The following is a 22,034-nucleotide window of genomic DNA, read 5'->3' on the forward strand; positions in this document are numbered from 1 at the left end:
TGTATTTCCTTGGCACTGCCAGGTTGATGGAGGAGATAGGCCAGCGGGGATAGAGTGGATGGTCACAGCTCTTTTATCTCTTAGTTTCCTTCTGTGTGTCTTCGCCTCTCTGGGCCAGCTATTAAGTTATCATGAAACCTCTCTGGACTCTGATTCATATCATTGTGAGCAAAAGCACATTTTTTTTTCGTACTATTTGCTTTGGCTCGCACAGATGGCATCAGAATAAGATAGCATCCCTATCTGAATTGCCCATGCAGATAGAAAATCTGGTGTCTGTGTGTGTGTGAGACACAGATTGTCAGACAGAGATGGGCTCCCTACAAACTAGCCAAATGCCAACAGATGCCAACAGCAATATGCTCGTTGGCTTCTTAGTTAATTTCTTACGTTGTAAAGGAGGTTTAAATGGAGCTGCACCAGTAAGTGCTTGGGGTTGTCTCCATTACTGTATAGATTATACAAAATGATCACTGTATTCAGCAGATGTGGACCTGTGGTGGTGTGTGTAATCTACTACAATAAGCCTAGTCAGTCAGTCAGTTATCTGGAAGCCAGCAAGCACTGATCAATACCATGAATTTTTAGCTTAAACTAACCTCTGTGATGACACTGACAGGCTGGATTCACACCAAATCTGGCGTTTCAGCAAAAATGCAGGTCTTCCCATTCATCTTAATGAGGGAAGTGTGTTGTGGGTGCATGACTGAAACCACGATGGACTGTAACATAGTTTGTCAAATTTTCTGTGCAGCATGTTTCACTTGTGATCACTTGGTTTGGTCTTGCGCCCCTTTTTAAAACAAACCCTAATGATATGCCTCACATCCTGGATGTGCACTACTATTTTTAACCAGTAGGACCACCATGCTAGGAGCATCACAACATCAGCTTCTCCTTCCGGCAAACTGATCGAGGGGAAGTCCACAATGCATCACACAGACAGTGACACTCCTACACTGGCGCACAACTCTGCGGTGTTTCGCCGCACCGCCGGATTTGTGTCTGAATACACCCATAGTCATATAGATACTGTACATACAGAAGACACTGATCAATGGCCTCTTTCTCTCTCACATTAAGTAAAGAGGCTTGGTTAGGGCTTGTTTCCATAGACTTGGTTGCTCGTTTCTCACGCGGGATCTGGCAACACTGACGACGAGAGCATCATCAGTTTAAAGTGCACCTTCGAGCGTGTGACCCTGTCGTAATGGGGATTGCTGTGCTGGGCTTACGTGCCAAGTCAGACTGAGGCAAGCCAAGCCACCACATGTGTGTGGAAAAGAAACCAAGTACCAAAGAAGAACCAGTAGTTTATGTGATTTTGGAAAGGAAGGCCTTAATTAATCCTGTCTTAAATTGTCTCTGGGCCCTTATCCTTTTAATTTTGAAGGCCACTCAGGTCGCCATAATTATGTACAGTTGGTGATTTTGTGTGTGTGTGTGTGGGAGAGAGAGAGCTGTGCTTTTGCTGTCAAATGAACCCCTGGTGTTCAGCGCTGATTGTGGTCTTGACCCAGGTGGTGTTGATTGCTCCACCTGAGCAGCACTCATCCACAGAGGAGTGGACCCTGACAGATCCTACTTGGCCTTAGCCGCAAGTATCAGCCCCATCAAAAAGAGTAGATTAAACAACAGCCGTACAGTGTTTGAGAAAATGTGTGGTAGGTCACAAGGCAAGGTGACTGCGTAATAAATTCACACTCACACTTCAGACTTTTGGAGCTCTCTCCAGTGTGTCGTCAACTCACCTGAGAGCCGAATGCAACCTGGGTGCTCGGGGATGAGGAGCACTGCTTGAATGTGTAATGTGTGTTCATGCTCCGCCCTTTATGTGTATCCTTTGTTAAAAAACAACAAGGCTTTGTGTTATCTCCTTCTGTCTCTCACCCCTCCAACCATCCTCTTCCCCACACCCCCCCCGACGAATGTGAATGTTTGAATTATTGATTAGCATCTGATTTATCGGCGGGGCCAGAGCCACTGGAGGTTGAGGGGAGATGCACGTAGGAAGGTGGAGAGAAAAGGGGGGATGGGTGGTGGTTCGACCTCTCACACTGGGCCAATTATGAGCATGACCCCAGAGACCTGGGATCTCTATGTTTAGCTTTCCTTTTCCCTTCTTTCGTTTTCCACCTCCCTCACTCTGGTGCACCGTTACCACAGAAACCTTTATGTATACAATAAGATGCCGAAGAGCCTGCAGGAAATAAGAACCAACCTGTCAAGAGGAGACACGGGAGTATATGACGCAAATCTGAGTTAGCATGCTGGGAAGATACGAGTGCTGGGAAGAGACCTCGGGGGTCCCCGGTACACATCCTGCTCTCAGAACAACTGTCAGTCTAAACATAGCTCTACTTGCATGTATAGCTTTTAACTGCACCACAAAACCAACCCCACCCAAACTGCAACATAGCAACGAGTCAGATAGCAGCAGAGCTTTAGCTGAAATGTGCTTATTTGACGCTTTCTTCTGAGGTTTGCTCGCTAAACAGAGATGAAACCAGACACATTTTATGCTAATTGAGAGGAGGCGCTGACCTTGCTCTTGTTCCTCGACCTTCCCCAGAGTTTGGAGTCACTGCCCTTGCTCCGTGCATGTTGGTTTTTAAAATAATATGTGTGTTCTTGAGAGAAAAAAACATCTCCTCTTTGTCCCCGGTGGCCCCTTTTACAACTGTTAGCCATTTTAATGTCTTCAATTTAACAGACCATTAATTATGTGGTCATAGTGAAAAACCTTGGGCTGGCGAATGTGAGTGTGTGCGCATAAACCCATCCATGCGGAGGCTTGCGTGAGCGCGCCTGTGTGTGTTCCACCTCAGTGACACTGCAATATTAAGCTATAATGGAGATAAAAGTAGAACTATTTGCAAGCCCATTTCTCTCTTTCCATTCCAGCGATTTCGGCGGTGTCATTTGTTATGGTGTGGCATCGAATAAATTGCTTTGGGAGCGCCACAGCTGGGATGACTATCTTGACAGATCACATTCAGTTGAATGGCTGCAAAGCATATTCGTCTCACTCAAATCCCCCAACTGTTTCGGGCATTTCGGTCCTTGTTTTACAAGCGGCTGATGACTTCACGGATGTTTTTGCTCTAATTGTGTTGTGCGATCAAATGGCTGGACGGCAGAGATGCACACGCTAACTTCCTCTACTGGTGGATGAAAGATTAGGAGCGATGGTATTATGATGAAAAGAGTAACATTACTGACTCAATTATGGAAAGTAGAGCCAGAGGGTACAGACTGCTGACAGCTGTTTGCCGTTCTTGACTGCGTATACTTGATGAGAATTTCGCCGCTAAATTGCCTACTTGTTAATTGGGGCGAAACCTAAACAGTTTTTGTTAGATCTGGGACATGGAGAGGCAGAGAGGGAGACAGGATTGGCTGGTTTAAGCTGCTCTCATTTCGTCACTTTCCCTACCATCCTATCCATTGTTGGTGTGTTTGGGTTTTATCCAGCGCCGTATTCTTGTCCTGCTTTTCTTCTGTCAGCTCCTCTGAGGAATCAAAGTATCTGTGTGCGGTGCAGTCTGCTCCCTCATCTCTCATTTTCCATATGACACCCACACAACAAACAACGAATTTGGAGGCACAAGAAAAGGAGACAAAACCTCACAAGTGACATTAATCCCCCGGGTTGAGACAGAAATCACAACAACCCAGTGCTGCTGCATTGCTTCTTCAAGTTGATGCAGCAAAGTCTAAATTAGCCTCTAATAATCCAAACATTGCTGCCACCTTTGCAGATAAACTTGAAAGGAAACGTTGGCTGACGGCAAAGTGGAGGAAGAGCGATAAAGGGAGGAAGAGAGACTGAGCGAGATAAGCGTTTTACAAGAGATTTTGAGCCATGCGAGGAAGGATGTTTGCTGTCGCAGTGTATGAATTTGGGTCATATCTCACTGAACCTTGCTTCACCGTCAAGTCAGCTTGTTGATTTTTGTGCTAAAATCCTTGAAATGGTGTCTAGTCAATTTTGCGCAGGCTGCTGTTATCGAGAATGAAAGCTGTTCAGACGCTGGCAGACGTGGGACAGGTTAACTGTCAGAAAATGTTACGTTTCCTCTGGCTAAAGATTAGCTGTTACTAACATACAAACAAGACCTAATGGGCCCTTTTTTGGGAATTCATTGCACTGCTGTTGAACACAGTATAATCAACCTCTGTGATCTTCATCCTGTGATCGACACTGTAAACAAGTCTCAATCACAGCTTTACTTATTGATCGAGTTAATATGCAGCAGAGGCAGTCATATCTACTTTATGTTTGAACACACATAATGCCAGAACAGTATGAAGGGGAATATTCAAATTTCATCTGATCTAATTTTAAATGAAATATATGGAAATACAAGTGTTTGAAAATGTTGATATTCATTCCTGCAGGTCTTCTTCACAGCAGATGTTTTGTCTTGTCATAGAGGATAAAGTAAAGCACAGGTGTTACTAATAACATTAACAATGACTCCCTTGTATTCCAGTGTCCCAGTAATGACAGTGAACCAACATGCACCCTACAGGCACCCCGAAGCTGTAGCTGCTAGGTGAAATTCAGCCAAATTGACTTTCTTTTTCCACTCGCAGATCAAACATATGCAATCATAATCTGTAATGCAATATAACACCCATGCATTTGCATTTCTAGTTAAGGAGCTAAATTCAACCAAGTTTTCAAGCACTCAGGCTTAGGCCCGCTGTGACGTCTTCCTTCACTTTGATTTATGAATGAGCATTTTAAGTCCTTTGCATGACTACAATGTTGGTGGTTTATGCAACCAAAAAATGGTGAACTTCTCTTCATGTTGCCTGCACCCAGGTTAACCCCAACACCACTCTTTTGCTGGCAAAAATGGGTCAAAATGACACAAAACGCTTCGCTGAATAGTCGGATCAAGAGCGAGAGTCGCCTCTATCTCTTTTGGATTCAGTGGAGGGTGTCACACCAAACTCCGATCAAACTGTCTAAACCAGGCACTGCTGATTCTGCCTGGTTCTCCTCCGTTTTCTCTGGCTGTCTGCAGCCCAGTTTTATATAGGGGCCAAATTTTCACCAGTACACGGTATTGATTCGTCTGCATTCTAGCTTTACTCTCATTAGGAAACCAGATGGAGGGATAGAAAGAAGATCAGCGTGTCTTAGAGTGGGACAACTTTAACCACTAACAAGGCCAGTAGACGGATCAGACAGGGCATGCACTCTCAATCGGTCCGGACATGAGCAGGATACAGAGAGTGGAGAGCTCCATTCAGCTGAACTAAACTAAAGTCAGTCGGTCGTTAGTCCAGAAGACTTTAAAAGCTTAATCTTAAAATGAGCCGCAGTAGCAGAGAGAACATTGCAACACAACAGACCACAAAAGTTTAAAGTAGAGTGCCAGTGTCCAGAGGGAGACTCGGTTCAAAGCTGTGGCTTTTATCATGTTTCTTTCAGTGGGACGGATTTGTGCGTTGTGTGTCCCCAATAGCGCTGAGAGATTAGCATGTTATTAGCCCTAAGAGCACTGGAAGTTTAACATATTTCATCTTAAATAAAGAGCTCTTTCATTCACAGGCTTTTAGTCGTCTCTAAACAGAGCGACAGTGTGCACTTCACTCGGTGTCTGTTTAGCACCGGTACCTAGAACAAGTGGTACTTAGAGAAGTACAGAGGGACCAGCCACCGTGTTTCACTGTGCAGTCCATATTTCAAACAGTGAAGAAGCAAGTGGCTTATGAAGGCACCCTACCTCTTAATCCCTGTCTCAGTGCTGCTAGACCAGGCACCACCAAAGGCTATCTATCTATCCAACCCTCCATGTACCCTATGAAAGCCACACACACAGGCGTCATCACACACATACTGAGATTGGCACCATTAGTTACACGAGGACCAGGCAGGCACCAGAGTATAATGACTTTACCCAGGCGAGAGGTGAAAAATTGGATTGGAGAAAGTTTTTGAGAAGTACTTTACTGCCTGCTGGGAGTCACAGAGTAAAGACAAGCCAGGGCAGAGAAGGCATTTATATATATATATATGTACATATACTGTATGTATATGTGTGTATATATATATATATACACACACGCACATATACATACAGTATATGTTTAGATATATATAAGCCTGCGAGCCTCTGATTCGTAGCTCAACTCTGTGTCTGTCTTTCTCTTTATTCAGATTTTGAATAAATAAGTTGTTTTGATTTCTCTCAGAATACTTAGAGGAACAAAAGTTCTCTGAGTATGCGTGTAACTCACTATTCAGTGAGGCGGTAGCATGCTGTTTAAAATGCTGCTGAGACAGACCTTCTGTCTGCTCTTTGTACTCAGAAAACCGAGCACAAGAGGCCAGTTTTGTGTGATTGTTACAGCCGTGGTTTCCAACCTTTTTGGCCCGTGGTCCCTTAAAATGAAGCTGTGTATGCATGCGACCTCTCACCACAGGTTACAAACATCTAAGAGGTCTTCCAAAGTGTTGCCACTCGGCAGCCATCTTTGCAACACCCCTAGGAAGTTATTTCGGGCTCTATCTAAATGAATGGGGAGAGAGCAATAACTTCACTTTAAATGGTCACCCTGACATAAAAACTGCACGTGTAGAATCGCCAGTCAAATCAAAGTTATACTTGTACTGCAGACGCACACGGTTTCATGACACCAACTTCTTTTACAGCTCAGTACAGTGTGATACTGTCATCTCAGCCCACCAGAGCACTTAAACAAATGTGAGTTTAATGTCTAATCTGTGAATAACCTCACCTTGCTTGGTAATCCCTCGCATTAGCGTGATATCCTCTTCTTTCATGCTTATTAGAAGTCTGGCGCCAAATCGGTTGAAACTGCAGTGAATCTTGCTCCTGATTGGCTGATATCTTTCCTGGTTCGGCTGCTAACTGGCATGTCTCTTGGTGTGGCCCCTTTATGTGTCATGGTCTTCACAGATTCAAAATGTTGGACCCACTCATTCATTTATGTGCTATATATCGGTCAACAGATACACAGAAGATAATAATTATCTAATCAGTTTGATTTAATGACAAATCTTTTACATTTTGGCTACCAGCTTCCTAAAACATTTGCCCATGTAGTGATCATGATGTACCACGTGATCATAGCTGATACTGTGCGCTCGGATCCATTCGGGTACACTGAGTTAGGCATATTGACACACACTCCTGAGAGCCATGACAATAAACCCAAAGTGGCCTGATTAGATTATGTATAATTTGTACCCTGTCTGACACAGAACCAAGCTCAGTTCTTGGCTTATTAGAACCAAATCAACCTGACCCTCAATGTTTCTGTAGAGTGCTATGATTTCTACTCTCTACTCCCTTGAAGAGGCATATTTACCAAGCGATAAACAAGAAAAATCTAAAGAAGAAAGTATAAAAATACAGATATATTTTTCCTTTCCTGCTGTGTCCCACTGGGGAGATCCCAACAGCCAAATTGGTAACAACTGATGTGCAGGGCTTACAGCTGCTACTAGATCATTTCCAGATTTGGGAAGGGAAATCAAAACAACTTTTCAATGTCAAAACTATATGAAGAGAAAGCCAGTAAAAGAGGCAAGCCATTAATCAGAGGCTGCTTGTCTGTTTATCATGTGCCATGTTTGTCTGTCCCAGTGACTCTCAGCAGGCAGTAAAGCATGTCTGCCAGTTGGAGTGCGATCTGATATGAAACAGAACTGGTAATTTGGATACTGCATACAAATTGCCCGTCTGAATCTTATCCTTTTATCAGGCACGGCCTCATTGGCTAATGCGCGTTTTTATGACTAAGTAAAAAACAACCCATTAGCAGAGCCATTGAGATAAAAAAGAAAAAAACAGGAGATAACGAGGAAGCAGAAACTCGCTGTCTTTCACCCCTCACATCTCCTGCCACACCTCAGTGTCGTCCTTCTGCCTGACTGTGAGTCAGAGTTAGCGCTTGAACATAGAGGCGACTGACTCATGTAGCCTAAAGTCATACAGAATGGACTCTGACTGACACACACACACACACACACACACAGACACAGACCTGCTTTTCAAAGCCAAGATCCTGATGACACATTCAGTAACATGTTATCAGAGGACGTTTCACAGAGGACATACGCAGAAAAGAGAAACACTGATGTGATTTATAGTATCCAGAGGCTAAGGTGAAAATGAGAGGCTCACCAGTCACCTCCGTCCTCTCGCTCTGAGGGAGCCTCATCATGTCCTCTCTCCCTTTCACACCTAACACCTCATCGGAGGTGTGTCCGACCACCGCACATCACTGACTCCAGTTGATTTATGAATCACAAACAACTGCCGAGCCACCCTGCCGCACGTTGTGGTTCCTGTTTTAAATACCCCGCTGGATGCCTCGGCAAAGCAAACTGTTTCTCATGCATTTCGCTCACTTATCTTGAGCACGCACGCTCATCTTAATTAGCTATCGAATGATGGGAATCAAACGATTTCTCCCTCTCAGACACGTTCACTCTGATCCTCTCGTCACTCTTTCATGTGGAGCTCACTTTGCTCTCCTCTTCTTCGGGGCATGCGGAATAAAAGTGGCGATGTTTGTAATCTTTTGGGTCTTTGATTTTTTTGGGATGTCGAGGAAAGTAGGCAGCATAGTGTTGTGTCCACTTGTGTGTTCTTCATTGCTCTGTTCGGGCACACCTCGCGAAAACCGAGGGAGTGCTAGTTAACATCATCTAAAGCAGCAGGATTGAGGTCTACGATCCTCGTTAATTACCTGGTATCACATGGTTGATGGAGAGAATAATTGATGGTTTCTGACAGCTAGGAGGAGAGAATAGAGGGAGCAAACAAAGGATTAGCAGTGGTGGAGGTGAGAGAGGGGCTTGTTGCATCCTGCTGTCGTATCCACCCCCTAATTGCTTACTATTTATGGTGGGTGGAGTGGTATGTGTGGGCAACATGTTTCTCCACACATACACACCCAAAACCAAAATACACACTAAGAGATCCCGTCACCCTAGAGGGAGTGATTTGTGCTCGCAGGAGGTCGGTGGGAGGCTTTTACGGTCGTTATGCAGCCGGCTCACTCTTACTGGAAGAGCGTTGGTATCTTTTGATCAAATTGTACCCCACTCTCCAGTAACCTGCTTCCTATGAATTGTGGGCTAATTGTGCCATATGGGTTTGTGTGATTGTGTGTGTGTGCGAGTGTGTGTGTGTGTGCGCGCCTGAATATATGTACGGGTGAGCACAGACCTTTCCATCCTTGATTGATTGTTGTCATCTTGGTGGATTATTGAGTTAGGAGTGAACGTGATAGGCTTACTACAGCATCTCAGAGGAGAGAATACACGCACACACGCACGCACACAGACACACACACACACACACACACCCTCATGCCTATACACTTATTTAATTCAATGACTGCTGGAAATATTTCAGGGAAAGGGTCCATGGCTGTGTGTAATGAATACACCGAAGGATCTAAAGTATGTGCATTGGATGGATGAAGGTTCATGCTCATTAGCATGACTATTGCTCTGTACTGGCTCAGCTATCCATGTAGAATGCATGTGTATAAAGGACATAGTGTGTGAGCAGTGTGTAGTAGGGCTGCAGTTTAAGATTATTTTCATTATAAATTAACCTGCTAATTTTCACAGTTAATCAATGAATCATGTAGTCTGTAAAATGTCCAAAGTGACGTCTTCAGATTGCTTCTTTTTGTCAGGTCAGCGGTCCAAAACCCCAAAAATCTCCTCAATTACTCTCATATAAGACAAAGAAAAGCAGCAAATTCTCACAGTTAAGAAGCTGGAATGAAATGTTGGACATTTTTGCTTGAAAAATGACTCGAACGACTAATCAGTTATCAAAACAGTTGAGAATTATCGCCTTAATCGAGCCGTCGCTGCAGCTTTAGCGTGTAGACAAAAAGACAGATGAAGACAGAAGACAGATGATGGAGCCAAAGATTTTAAAGTTGTCGCAAAAAACTCAAAATTGTAACTAAGTTAGGTGTTAGTTAGGTGAGAAAGGACCCAGTTCCACAGCGTTTTGACCTTTCGAAAGACTTCTTCTGCTTCCCAGAATCAGACATATACGTACGTTAACGACTCATCTCAATGAGAAGTTTTTCCACAGAAGAGAATCTTGCTGACTTGCATAACATGGTGCAGTCGGTTATCTTTACTGGACATTTGGTCTGCTGTTCCTATGTTGAGTACAAACTGATTTAGATGACAATGACCTACATCAGGCTTCCTGTATGCTAACATGAAACAAGTTATCTTAACAGTCATGCTGAACTTGCAGAAGATCTGCTGTAAACAATAGGATGTGTAATGGTACTGTATGTGTGGGAAAACTCACATCTGGTTGAAAGGAGCACATTGTACAGTTCATATGCTTTACATCAGAGATTACAAAGGTCAAAATATAAGTAAAATTTAACCACACTAACCCCTTTTTTGAATAAAAAACAGCCCCAAACACAGTTAACATTCATGCCAATGCTATTTTACAGTTAACTTCAATACTTTAATCAAAATTTATTTGGCTGATTTGGTAGAGAGAAGATTTAAATGAGCTTCCCCACAAATTAAAATGAATTCCTTATTTAAGCACCAAGTACACCCAGATAAGACCTTGAGGCGATTTGCATTCATCCAGCCAAATAGAATAAAAGCTCTTTAACAGATTTTGCAGTCTTTGGATCTCTCTTTTTATCACCAGGATTAGTGGAGGGACATTCTGGGAGCTCAGCTCCACTATCTTCAACATGAGAACACCAATGTACCCTGTCTTCTATCTGTTATTGTGTGCAGGACGCTACAATTTAAGGACAATGTTAGACTTTGGCTTGACAAATTGACAAAGGAAAACCGCTGAAAAAATGATTGACTCTGATTGGCATTGCCCATGGGTTTGTCTTTCGGTTCTCTTATTCAAAGTCACGAACATGCCAGAAAACAGGGGACAGTAGAAATAAGTATAGATGCCAGTGACAATGTTTCAGCGTTTACCTTTTCTTTATCTTTTGCTTCAGTCTCGTTAGAATATGGTGATAATGGTGCACATTTTCAGACAGTCTCTCTTGGAATACAGCCATAGTATGGCAGTCAGCTGTACTTGCGTATAATGACAGTGATTGCTGTATTTAGTTGACCATCTGATAAGCAGTTTCGATAAAGCACACTAGCAGCTTTGGGCTTCCTTCATTAGTCATGCAGTTTGTTTCTTGCTCATCTTTTTAAATCTGCTCTGCTTAATGTGGATAAAAACGTCATTGCACTGTTGCAGCTTTAGGTCTATAGGTGTCTTTATGCGTTGGGGTCCCAGATGGTTGCCTATCTAATAACGACGTCCATCTAATCAGCTGAAAATGTGCTCATTAATGTTATTGATCGGGTGCAAAATTGCCTCCCTCACACATTTGTCCTTCTTTTGGATTCGACGGTGTCAGGACATGGAGCTTGATTCTCATTAGCATTACGCGTTATGTCTTATATCTTCATAAAATACAGAGGAATCATCGCTGGTGTTTGTCCAGGCATGCTTCCAAAAAGCCAAAGCTGATAAATAACTCCACACATATTGTCAGTTCAGAGGGGTCAGTCCTGTAAGCTCCAGAGCCAATTGAAATGCAGCCTAGCTGCACCTCATCTTCGCTGACGTCCTCCTGCATGGGTTTTATTGAGCTCTAACCATGACCCAGAGCTGACCAGAAGATGTACGACTCTCCTGACTTTATTCATTTCCTTCAGCACTTTTATCCAGGGGATAGACAGAGGTCATTACGAGGGAGGGAGTTCAGTCAGTCTACGTCAGTATGTGTTGTTTGTGATTTTCCTTGCGTTCCCTCTCATCTCTCCATTTATGTTTGTTTGTTTTTTATAGTTTTTTTTTAATTATCATTTATTCGTAATATTCACCCCATCCGTCTCAATTTGGTTTCCCAGCCATTATCTGTTATCCTACCACATGAGTCAAGGCTTTATCTTTGAGCTCCGTCCTGACTTTGGTATGATATTGCTTGATAGAGGTCGCAGTTCACTCACCTCACCCTCTGTCACTTCACAGCCTGTCTGTGGAGTTATTGCCCTCGCCCTCTATGCGAAGGAGTGCTCGTTTTTAATTATCACTCAGTATTTGATCATCTCCCTCCCCTGCCTGTCACAATGTCTCATTGGGTTGCTGGTAACATTTCCATTACATTAAGAAGAGCAGCCAAGGCTGTGTAACGAGTGTGTGTGTGTGTGTGTGTGTGTGTGTGTGTGTGTGTGTTTGCCTGAATGTGCTCGCTGGTGCGTTCCTATCACTGCAGCAGAGACGAGATTCCTCCCTCCCTCATCCATCTTCAAGCGCTTGGCTGGAAATGACATGTCGACACACAACGAGACACATCGTTGCTTGAGACACACAAACACACACTTACACACTGGGAGTGGAATGGGATTGGATTGGCAATGGAATTCTAATTAAATGGTTTGCATGCACCCCCCCACCAATCCCCCTCCGCTGTATTTTCCACCAAATGGCATGCTAATTGAGTTGATGCAAATAGGAACTCACAGTCTTAAAGACTAAAATTGCCTTTGTTTTTTTGTTTTTTTTGCTGTTGCACAAAATGCTGCATACAAAGAGCTCAGGTAGAAGGAAGGGAACAACTAGACAGGACATCATGAATGAATCTTTATATAAAAGATATTGGCCTGAAACGGTCGTAAACGTAGGAGTGGAAAGGGGAGAGGCTGTGTGGGGAAAACGGTGGAATTCCTCTGTTCATTGTCAGGCTTGGAAATGAGGGAATACATGGAATGGCGTCACGTGATTAGTATAAAACGAGGCGATCCTGTTAAAGCTACATAAAAAAGTTGTAATCAGATTACTCATACGTTTTGTTAAAATGGGAATTATCATCAGGATTACAGTATTTAACAGGGCTGCCAACACTTTTACATGCTACAACACCACAACAAATGTATAACTGATAATGTTTCAAAGAGTTTCAAAGCTAATTTTGGGGCAAAGTCACCAAACTTTTTGACTGATTTGACTGGTGATTTTATACATTATTGATAGTGGAGCTGTCGCTCTTTAACCATTCACTTAGATAGGGGCCTGGTCTACTTAGCCTAAAATAACTGCCCTGGGGCGTTGACAAGATGGCTGCCAAGTGGCAAGACTTGCCTAAAAGTTCTTTGACTGACGGCGCACAGACAGACGAGAGTCAGCGGCTCTTCTGGCAGCAGCGTCTTTCCCTCTCCTCTGCACCACAGTGCAGGCGGGAAGGATTTACAGTTGGTTACTGTGGTAACGGGGACGCTCTCGGGATTTCCAATAAGAGTAGGTTTGGTCTCTCGATTTAGACTACGATGTTGGCAGGTACGCTGACCAACCAAACGTATTCATTATCGACGGAGATTATTGACTTGACATGATTATCTTGACTCCCAGCTCTGCGGTGGGTCATATCACAGAGTGCTCTCTACTCTAAAATGCACTAACTTCGCCGAATCTCACTCCAAAATATATTGAGAAGTTAGCAGCCCAGATTAAAAATACATTTTAACATGAAGAACAATATCCTACCTTGAACAAGCACATTTTACAACACTTCAAAAGTGTCTCGAAACCACTCTGCTCTCAAGTGAAACCACAAGTAATCTTAGAGCTGCCAATTCATTATTATGGCCTCCAGCGAAGACAAATGCTTTCACTGGTTTGGAATGTCGCCATTATTTTGTCTTTAAAGCAGAAAACAACAAAAAACAATCAAAATATGGTGCAAGTTAAAACTTCTCTTTTGTTTTTACTTGAATTTTTGGTAACGCAGTAATCAAAAAGTAACAGAAAATAATCAAGTTACATTACATTAGTCTTGCAATACTTGGATTAGGTTACTGACTCCATTTTTTAGCAGGTAATTAGTAGCTGTGTCGGACTACATTATTAAAGTAACCCTCCCAATGCTGTTCATTGTAAAGGGTTTAACTTTGCATGTGCATGTTTGCAGGTCGGCTGTGAGCACATAGTTTTATGAGCACCTAAGCTCACTGCAGTGGTGTTATTAAGGAAGGCATTCGCCTCCCATAAAGGTTCCCGTACCATTCTTGTTCCTGGAGGCCATTGGCAGGAAGGTTGGAAATGCTGAGCTCCTCTTTAGCTCAGCAGGGGTTGAATCGATAAATCTGTCATTGTTTATTTTATAAAACCTCCAGTCTTCACCTCTGGGCGCTCCCACAGTCGGAGTCTGAACACTCAAGCTGTTCATGTCGACTGGCTCAGCGCAGGATTGTCGGCCAATGGCTGTGAGGTGAAATGATATTGTCTCCAGTAAACGAGCAGTACATGAAGTTGCCAGTTTGTGTATGTCGGCTGCCATTTTGCTAAAGGTTGTTTCGTGGACTGTGCAGGTTTGGCAAACTCGCAGTTCATCGTCACAGCAGGAGAAGCAGTTTGTTTGTCAACTTGATAATATCTGTCTCTTTCTTTTCTTTTTTCGTCTCTCGCCCTTTAGGTGTTGGCTTTAGAAAGACAGGTCTTCGACTTCCTGGGTTACCAGTGGGCCCCAATCCTTGCCAACTTCTTCCACATCATCATCGTCATCCTCGGCCTCTTTGGCACTATCCAGTACCGGCCGCGCTACATCGTGGTGGTGAGTAAACGCAACTGAAGACTAGTTGTGCGTGTGAAACCCAGTACAGTCTGCCACATAATCCTATTCCTCACGCTTTTTGTTAAGCAGTGTCACATCACTTTGCATTAGTCCTCTGCCAGTGCATCTGATCGGACATGTTGTTGCCTTTCCTCTCTAATTGCAAAGTGTGCTGCGTTCTCTTGTGCATTGTGTGACACCCTTAAATCACTCTAATCCCATGGTAATTAGAGCTAATTAAAGGGGTTGGGGGGTGTTGGAGTGGGGGGCTAAGGAGCTCATCAGATTTATACTCGGCGTCGAGTTTCTGGACAGAGAAGGTCATTCTTTGTAACGCAGTGTAAAGCATGTGCTGCACGAGGCCTTTTGTTAGAAAGCACTGTGAAGCTCCATAAATGTTCTTTTATGCACTTCAGGTTTTATTTCAAGCCATGATGTTCATCTAAGGCATTAAAAGCCTATTTTGAGCAGCAGAAGCACAGATGGCGATGTTAATGACATGAAAAGATTGGGGGAGCGACAAAGAGACAGAGGCAAAGAGAGTAAATAAAGAGAGATGGGGGAGATGTTGAAGGATAAATCGGAGCCAAACAGGATAGGATGAAGGAACAGAGGAAGTGAAGGGAGGAGAGGAAAGTGGAGCTATTGTCCTCCGTCAAGTGGAAAATGAGAGAGAGCAAGCTAAGCGGTTTCATGAATCAACATGCATGTTTTTACGAAGGTGCCCTCTGCTCTTCCTCTGACGCTCAGTTCACCGTGAGTCAGAGGATTTCACAACGTTCACAGCGATGACTCTCTCCCTCTGTCAGTGGATACCACTCTGTGTCTGTCAACAGTTGGCTGTCTGAATGTACAATTTTTTCTAAACGGTCGAAGTCGTGAACTTAATTCAGCCTCAGCTGTTTAAAAAACCGCAGCTCCCTCGGGGCTCAAATAGACTTGCTGAACTTACCGGCACCTTTAAAAAAATAGAGTGAGGTCTCACATACAAATATGTGTGTGTGTGTGTGTGTGTGTGTATGGTCTCTATATGTGTTTTAATGCATCTATATGTGAGAATGCGTGTGTGTGTTGGAGTGAGTGGGGGAGTGAGGTCACTGTACACTGACCTTTCTTTACTCAGGAGCTCATTCATCCCACCTGCCATTTTCTCCAGTATCTGTCATATCCTGTTCTGTTCAATTCATCTGTTTTCTATGGAGCTAATCTATCTGTGTCTCTGCCCTCCAGTATACGGTATGGGCTGCTCTGTGGGTGGCCTGGAATGTCTTCATCATCTGTTTCTACCTGGACGTAGGAGGGCTGTCCAAGGTGAGACTTTCGAAATTTCAGTCTGCTTTTTTTCCCCCCCAAACGTTCCGTCATGCATCCGTCAGCCAAGTCGGGTGGCTTTATCAGTACCGTGATTAATCTTCCTCTCCGTCTGAGGTCATGGTTGCAGGCTGGTGAGGGAGTGATTCCAGATTTATTTTGGTGTGTCCTATAATTGCGCCGCCTACACTGGAATCGTCCTTTTAGGCATGTTGAGACCTCACGCTGGCTGACATACGCTGATACCAAGGCCATAGAAAATACCTGTTACTGATTGGCTGTTAAAAGCCTAAAGACAAACATGGGTTAAGAGCACAATTTCTCTTGTAAACCTATTCAATAACACTGAAATATATTTGGGGTATTTACATTTTTAAATGCTTTTGCCAAGAAATATGAGACAGATTTTTAACCTGTTTCATAACTTATTTCACGCTAGAGCTTTGAAACTGAATAACTTCTACATTCACACAGGTGAATTTTAATCTTGTGGTGGGTGACTGTGACAGTAGCTCAACATATATGTATGCACATTTTAGAATATCGCATTGGAAAAGGTTGATGGAAACATCTAAATTTGACAAATCTACCTCAGTTTTGCAAAAAATGGCTTACGATAAAGAATTTATGCACTTAATGGAAGATGAGGAAGAAGGTGGAAGAAAAGGTGTCGGCGTCTTTCCCATTCCAAGTTTCTGTCACTGGTTTGTATTTGTATTTCTACTACTCTGTTTATTAAAGCCCCTAACACAGCCTATACCACCATCTTTTGACAAAACCTGCCAAATTTATTTGAATTTTTATGCACTTTTTCCTTTTTTTCCTTCATTTTAAAAGTTTGCTTCGAAATCCGCTTAACAATTAGATGGACACACAGCTATTGATCATCCCAAACACCTCTTCTCTTACAATTAGTGAAAGTAAGTCTGGCTTTACCACCGGAATCATGGCGTTGTCGTTAAAATACACAACACATAAATCAGCCGGCAGATTGGTCTAGTGGTTGACAGTGTAACACTAATCTAAATTAGGCAACAACACATATTAACCTGCACATATCTATATAGTATAGAAACTGTATTCTGTATCGTTTCATCTGCTTGGTGTGTTATTTTTGTGTACAAGGACCAGTGATGGGCAAATTACTTTGAAAAAGTAACTAATTACAATTACAAATTACTTCTTAAAAAAGTAATTGAGTTAGTAACTCAATTACTCTATTATAAAAGTAACTAATTACTAGGAAAAGTAATTTTTGCGTTACTAAAACAAAGTAATATGTCAAAGAATTCGGCTTTTTAGAAGCATGTTTCACACGCCAGTTTCATAGAGTAGAACAGCATAGAGAGATAATTAACCTTAAACAAATATCCTTTGTTGTGTGTGTGCGCCGCACAGAAGCTACGTCGGTTTGTGTGTAAAATAAACTCCTACAAGGATTCGTCAATGATGTCACGCAGCTATACATCGTCAAGTCAGTTACTTCCTTGTTCCATATCCGCAAAACATGACCTGTCTTATCCTTGGTATTTATCGAAACCGTGTTGTACTAGTGTGCTCTCTACTCTGCAGCCCGCTTATGAAGTGAGGAGGAGGAAAGGAAGAAAAGAAAAAACAATAGCCTAGAACTCATGCTGGCTGCAGGCTTTTTTTTTTTTTACCATGATCGCGCTGGGGCCCCGATTTTAGTAACGGCAACACAAGTCATGTTAGTAACGGAAACGGCGTTAGTAACGCTGGATAAAGTAATTAATTAGATTACAAATTACAGAGGAATGTAACGGCGTTACGTAATCGCGTTTATTCTAACGGCGTTAGTCTCAACACTGACAAGGACACCACATTGTGTATTCTCTCGTACTATCATGATGGCAACACAATCTAATTTGACATTGTAAAAATAGTGACTGCAGCTTTGTGCTTTTGAATGTTTGTTGACAGCAGGTTTAAAAGGGGCTATGTTTCCGGTAATTCCTGAGAAATGCAGTTTTTGTCATTTATAGCAGAGCAGTTTGTGGAGAACAGGGACAGCTGAGGGCAGAGAACATCTCTCTTTGCCATGAAAAAGACTTTGGGAGTTTGTTTTTTTTTCTGCTGAGATGATTCAGCCTGGATTCTGATCTTGTGCCAATGTTTTTTCATTACACAAGACATCGCTGCTCCAATTAGACTTGTTGTTATGAAACATTAAATTATAATGTAGCTTTCTTGAGCTTTATCAGCGCTGAACATATATTTTAGCTATAATTGGATGTGATGCACTTCTGCCAGGTGCTTTTCGGCTGTGTCAAGTCTGATCTGGTCTGAATAACAAACTCAGCCCGGGTAAACACGATTTCCTTGCGGTATATTAAGAATGCACGACACAGCCATCCGCCAAACTATAAATCACTCCCTGAGATTCACCTAAACCTCGACAGAGCCGTATAATTCAGCCTCAGCGAATGTCTCTTTTCCTTTAAATTGTTTGTGTGGTGAATCTCCGCTGACCTGTGGGGGATTTTACCTCCCTGTTGAGCTTCAACTGGAAGCTCACATATTTAATAGGTAAATAATCCCCCTCCCTAAACACCATGCATGTACATACTCTCATTTAAATTTGTATGTACACTTAAATTTACACAACCTGTGAATTCATCCACCCTCGCTCCTCCTGTCAACCTGTCGTCTCCCATTTTTTTCACTCTGCTCACTGCTCCTTTGATGTATTTTAATTTATTCTGCGTATTTTGCAAGTTCTGTCTTTCATTTCAGTCCTCTCCTCTCCTCTCCTCTCCTCTCCTCTCCTCTCCTCTGATGGGTATCTTGCCCTGTAGCTTGTCTGACCGTTGACAATAATGAATTCATGTAGGCAACGTTAATCTCGCACCAGACAGCCGAAATGAATTTCAGAAACACCTTCCCCAGCTCTGGCGACTTTGTCATTGTGTGATAGACCTTGGCTCCATCAAGTGTGTCCGTCTGTGTGTGTCCACTATGCGTGCGTGTGTGTGTGATTGTGTGTTCCTGCATGGCCCCAGCTAAAATAATGAGGCTTGTAGGGGCCAGCTGCTTGGGGCTGAGGCTGGGCATTAACCCGACAGATGGAGCCAGCCTGGGCTCCCAGCTCTGCATATGGTGGCCAGGAGGAGAGCTGGTTAATGGAGCGCACACACACACACACACACACCCACGCCCACACCCCCATGCACACACGCACGACCAAACTTGGCTTATAGCTTTCTGAGAGGTCCCCAACACATTTCATCATAAACCGGAGTCAGCTAATTCTTCCTGACTCGCCTTGACCGATGTTGACAGGACTTTTCTGGAGGGTGTGTTTGTATGTGTGTGTGTGTGTGTGTGTGTAAGTGGTGCGTATGGGTGACAAGGCCGTCGGAGTGAGGGGGCAGGTTGTTGGGAGTCATATGCCACATGCTCTGTCACCTCCTATTGATCTCTTATCCCCTCCCCCACGGTGCACGACAGACTGACAGACAGACCCCTGCTACTCTACGCACACCTCTGTTTTAAACAGTCCCCAGTCATTCACAGCCTCGCTTTTTATTCATTCTCACTCACACTCTGCACACACTGTCTGCAGACACAGGCTTTGGACATGCCCGCGTGAAGCTGTCTGAATTTGAAAAAGCTTCTTTCCCCTCGCTGTTTTGGTATTCAACACTTAGTTACTGAGCTTTTTGAAAAATGCGTTTGAACTCTTGATTCCAGCACATTTCAATTGAGTCATTTTGCTCTTCTCTGTATTTATCTTAGCAAAGAGTGACATACATTAAAACATTATGTTCAGTTTTTTGGGCCAATGAGTCCATGTCTGCCTTTCTGTCCGTCTGTCTGTCTGCCTGCAGGGTTCTAGGGTGCGACTGTTTTGGTCCCACATGTGCCCAAAGATCTGCAAAAAAAACCATTTTAATTGGTCGCACTGGTGCGATCTGAAAAAGTCTAATACTGTTTTTGGCAACAGATAAGTTTTCTGCGTCAGCGTATCACTATGAAGTAAATGTTGGTTGCACAGTGTAATGGATCTAGAGTAATGAAGCCATCAGTGTTTACGTTGGCTCCCTCACCTCACTATCACCAAACAACATTATCTGCCACTGGGCATGCGGTCACCTGTGGAAAGGAAGGTTAACTGCCGATCAGTTTCTATTATAGATTAAATGATTGAATAAACTCACGTTTTGTCCTGTGTTGTTGTTATTTGTGACTCGGAGGAAAATCCTGTCAACTTATCAACGCCAACTGGTCGCTCAGAAAGTTGCCTTCGAACAGATATTGGCCTAAACCCTTGATTTCTGTTAATTCGATTGTAAACTTTTATATCAAATACTGTTTTATACAATACCCCTACAATGATTGAGGTCGATTTATTTATTTGAGTTTGTCAAGCACTTTAAACATCAGCACTTTGTTACTTTACTTTTTGCGTGTGCTGTCATCAAAATGAAGAAAAATAATTACCTGCACCTTTATCCCTGTTAACAATGATTTACATAACGTGTGATGAATTTCAATTAAAATGTTAAACATGGGAAACATCACCATCTAAACATGCATGTTAACATTTTAACTATGAACACGTTGGCATGCATTTAACTCAAAGAACAGTAGTGCACATGTAGAGCCTCACAGAGCTGCTAGCATGGCTGTACACTCCGTCTTATTATCATTTTTGTTAAGCACAATCGTTTAGATTTAAATTTTATTGTCCCAGAGGGAGATTTGTTTTTCACAGTCAGCACAACATGAAAAGTTAATCCTGATTTGATCTGATTAGGGATATGAAAGGATTCACATTCAATTTGACTTGATAAAATGCTTCCGAACCACACTGCTGCTCCAGAGAGGGACTTTGTTTAATGTGGTTTCATTACACATGCCTCCGCTGATTCTGTCTATGTATAATCTTTCACACTGATGAGCTGGTCACATGATAAAGGTGTTATCAATAACATGTACTGATGTTTATTTTGTCAGACAACTTTGTGAGCGCAAAGTAGGACAGCTCAGTACGACAGCAGAGAAACTCAGCTGCTTTGCCTGGCTTGTGATGTATTATTTATGTGCAGTGATCAAATCACATTTTTATATTTGATTTGACAACAGAAACAGATAAATCTGTCTGCGGAGACAACAAAATTAGGTTTCCAGCAGTATTAAAACACAATATCAGCAGAGGAAGATAAACAGTTTTGTCGTTGCCGACATAGAGGGTAAGAAGAAAAAGATATTTAGCCATTATCCTGTCGATTATCCTAAATTATATGGACACATGAGAACGTTTTCAGATTCATTAGCCTCAGTGTGAATGTAGTCTACAACGCTCCCCAGCATTCCTCTCTCTCACCTTTATTTCAGAGATGATAGCACACCGCCCTCCACACTCCCCTGAATCAATATGCAACCGCGGTGCGTGCACACCTTTTATGAAATGTAGGTAAACACGACACTCTCGTCAGAGCCAGAAGAGTCTACAACACCCTGTTAGCCACTTCGGTTTGCTCCCTGATGTGATCCCACTAACATAAACTCTCCTCACTGTATTTCAGAAACAATAAATCACCAGAAATAAGATTGTAATCATTTGATGTAAAGCTTTAAAGAATGCCTCGTGTCGCCAGGGATGCCACTAACAGGATTGTCCCCAAATATGTATTGACTTTTGTTAACTATAATAGTTTGAGCAGTATCAGTAGACTAACCTTGACTCTATGATATGAAGGGATTGATTTTGTCTTTGGGGTGCACGGGAGCAGAACAATAACACTCCTGACAGTAAGTTGCCGAGAGCTCCTTAAATATCGACTGCTGACGTACTGTAGTCATGAGTGTGGCTGCAGCTCGGATAGAGACGGTTTCCCTCGCTCGCAGGCTCAATCAGTAGCATCTGTTAAGTCATTAGCCTTCACAATCATACCTATTGACCTTCAGCCGCCCTTGTTTCTTTGACTGTATGAGAGAACAACAGAATGGCAGAGGAGGAGAACAGAGCCAGAGGGTGGCGATGAGTGATTGGCACGAAGATAATGTGCAGCAGCATCGTTGTAATATCGTTCACGACTCCTGTTGCAGTCATTTCCACTGGCTGCACAGATCCG

General features: G+C 42.9%; 1 protein-coding gene across 2 annotated transcripts in view; it reads left to right on the plus strand.

Annotated features, from left to right (window-relative positions):
* The window catches only part of nkain4 (sodium/potassium transporting ATPase interacting 4), a 53,334-nt gene that overhangs the window by 4,783 nt on the left and 26,517 nt on the right, over positions 1–22,034 (plus strand). For both annotated transcript variants that reach the window (XM_084366410.1, XM_084366411.1), the window contains exons 2-3: positions 14,488–14,625; positions 15,856–15,936. In XM_084366410.1, the coding sequence (XP_084222536.1) occupies positions 14,488–14,625; positions 15,856–15,936 (219 nt within the window). The remainder of the gene's footprint in view (positions 1–14,487; positions 14,626–15,855; positions 15,937–22,034) is intronic.

Source organism: Pagrus pagrus, assembly GCF_965226575.1.
Source record: "Pagrus pagrus genome assembly, chromosome: 11".
Classification (NCBI taxonomy): domain Eukaryota; kingdom Metazoa; phylum Chordata; class Actinopteri; order Spariformes; family Sparidae; genus Pagrus; species Pagrus pagrus.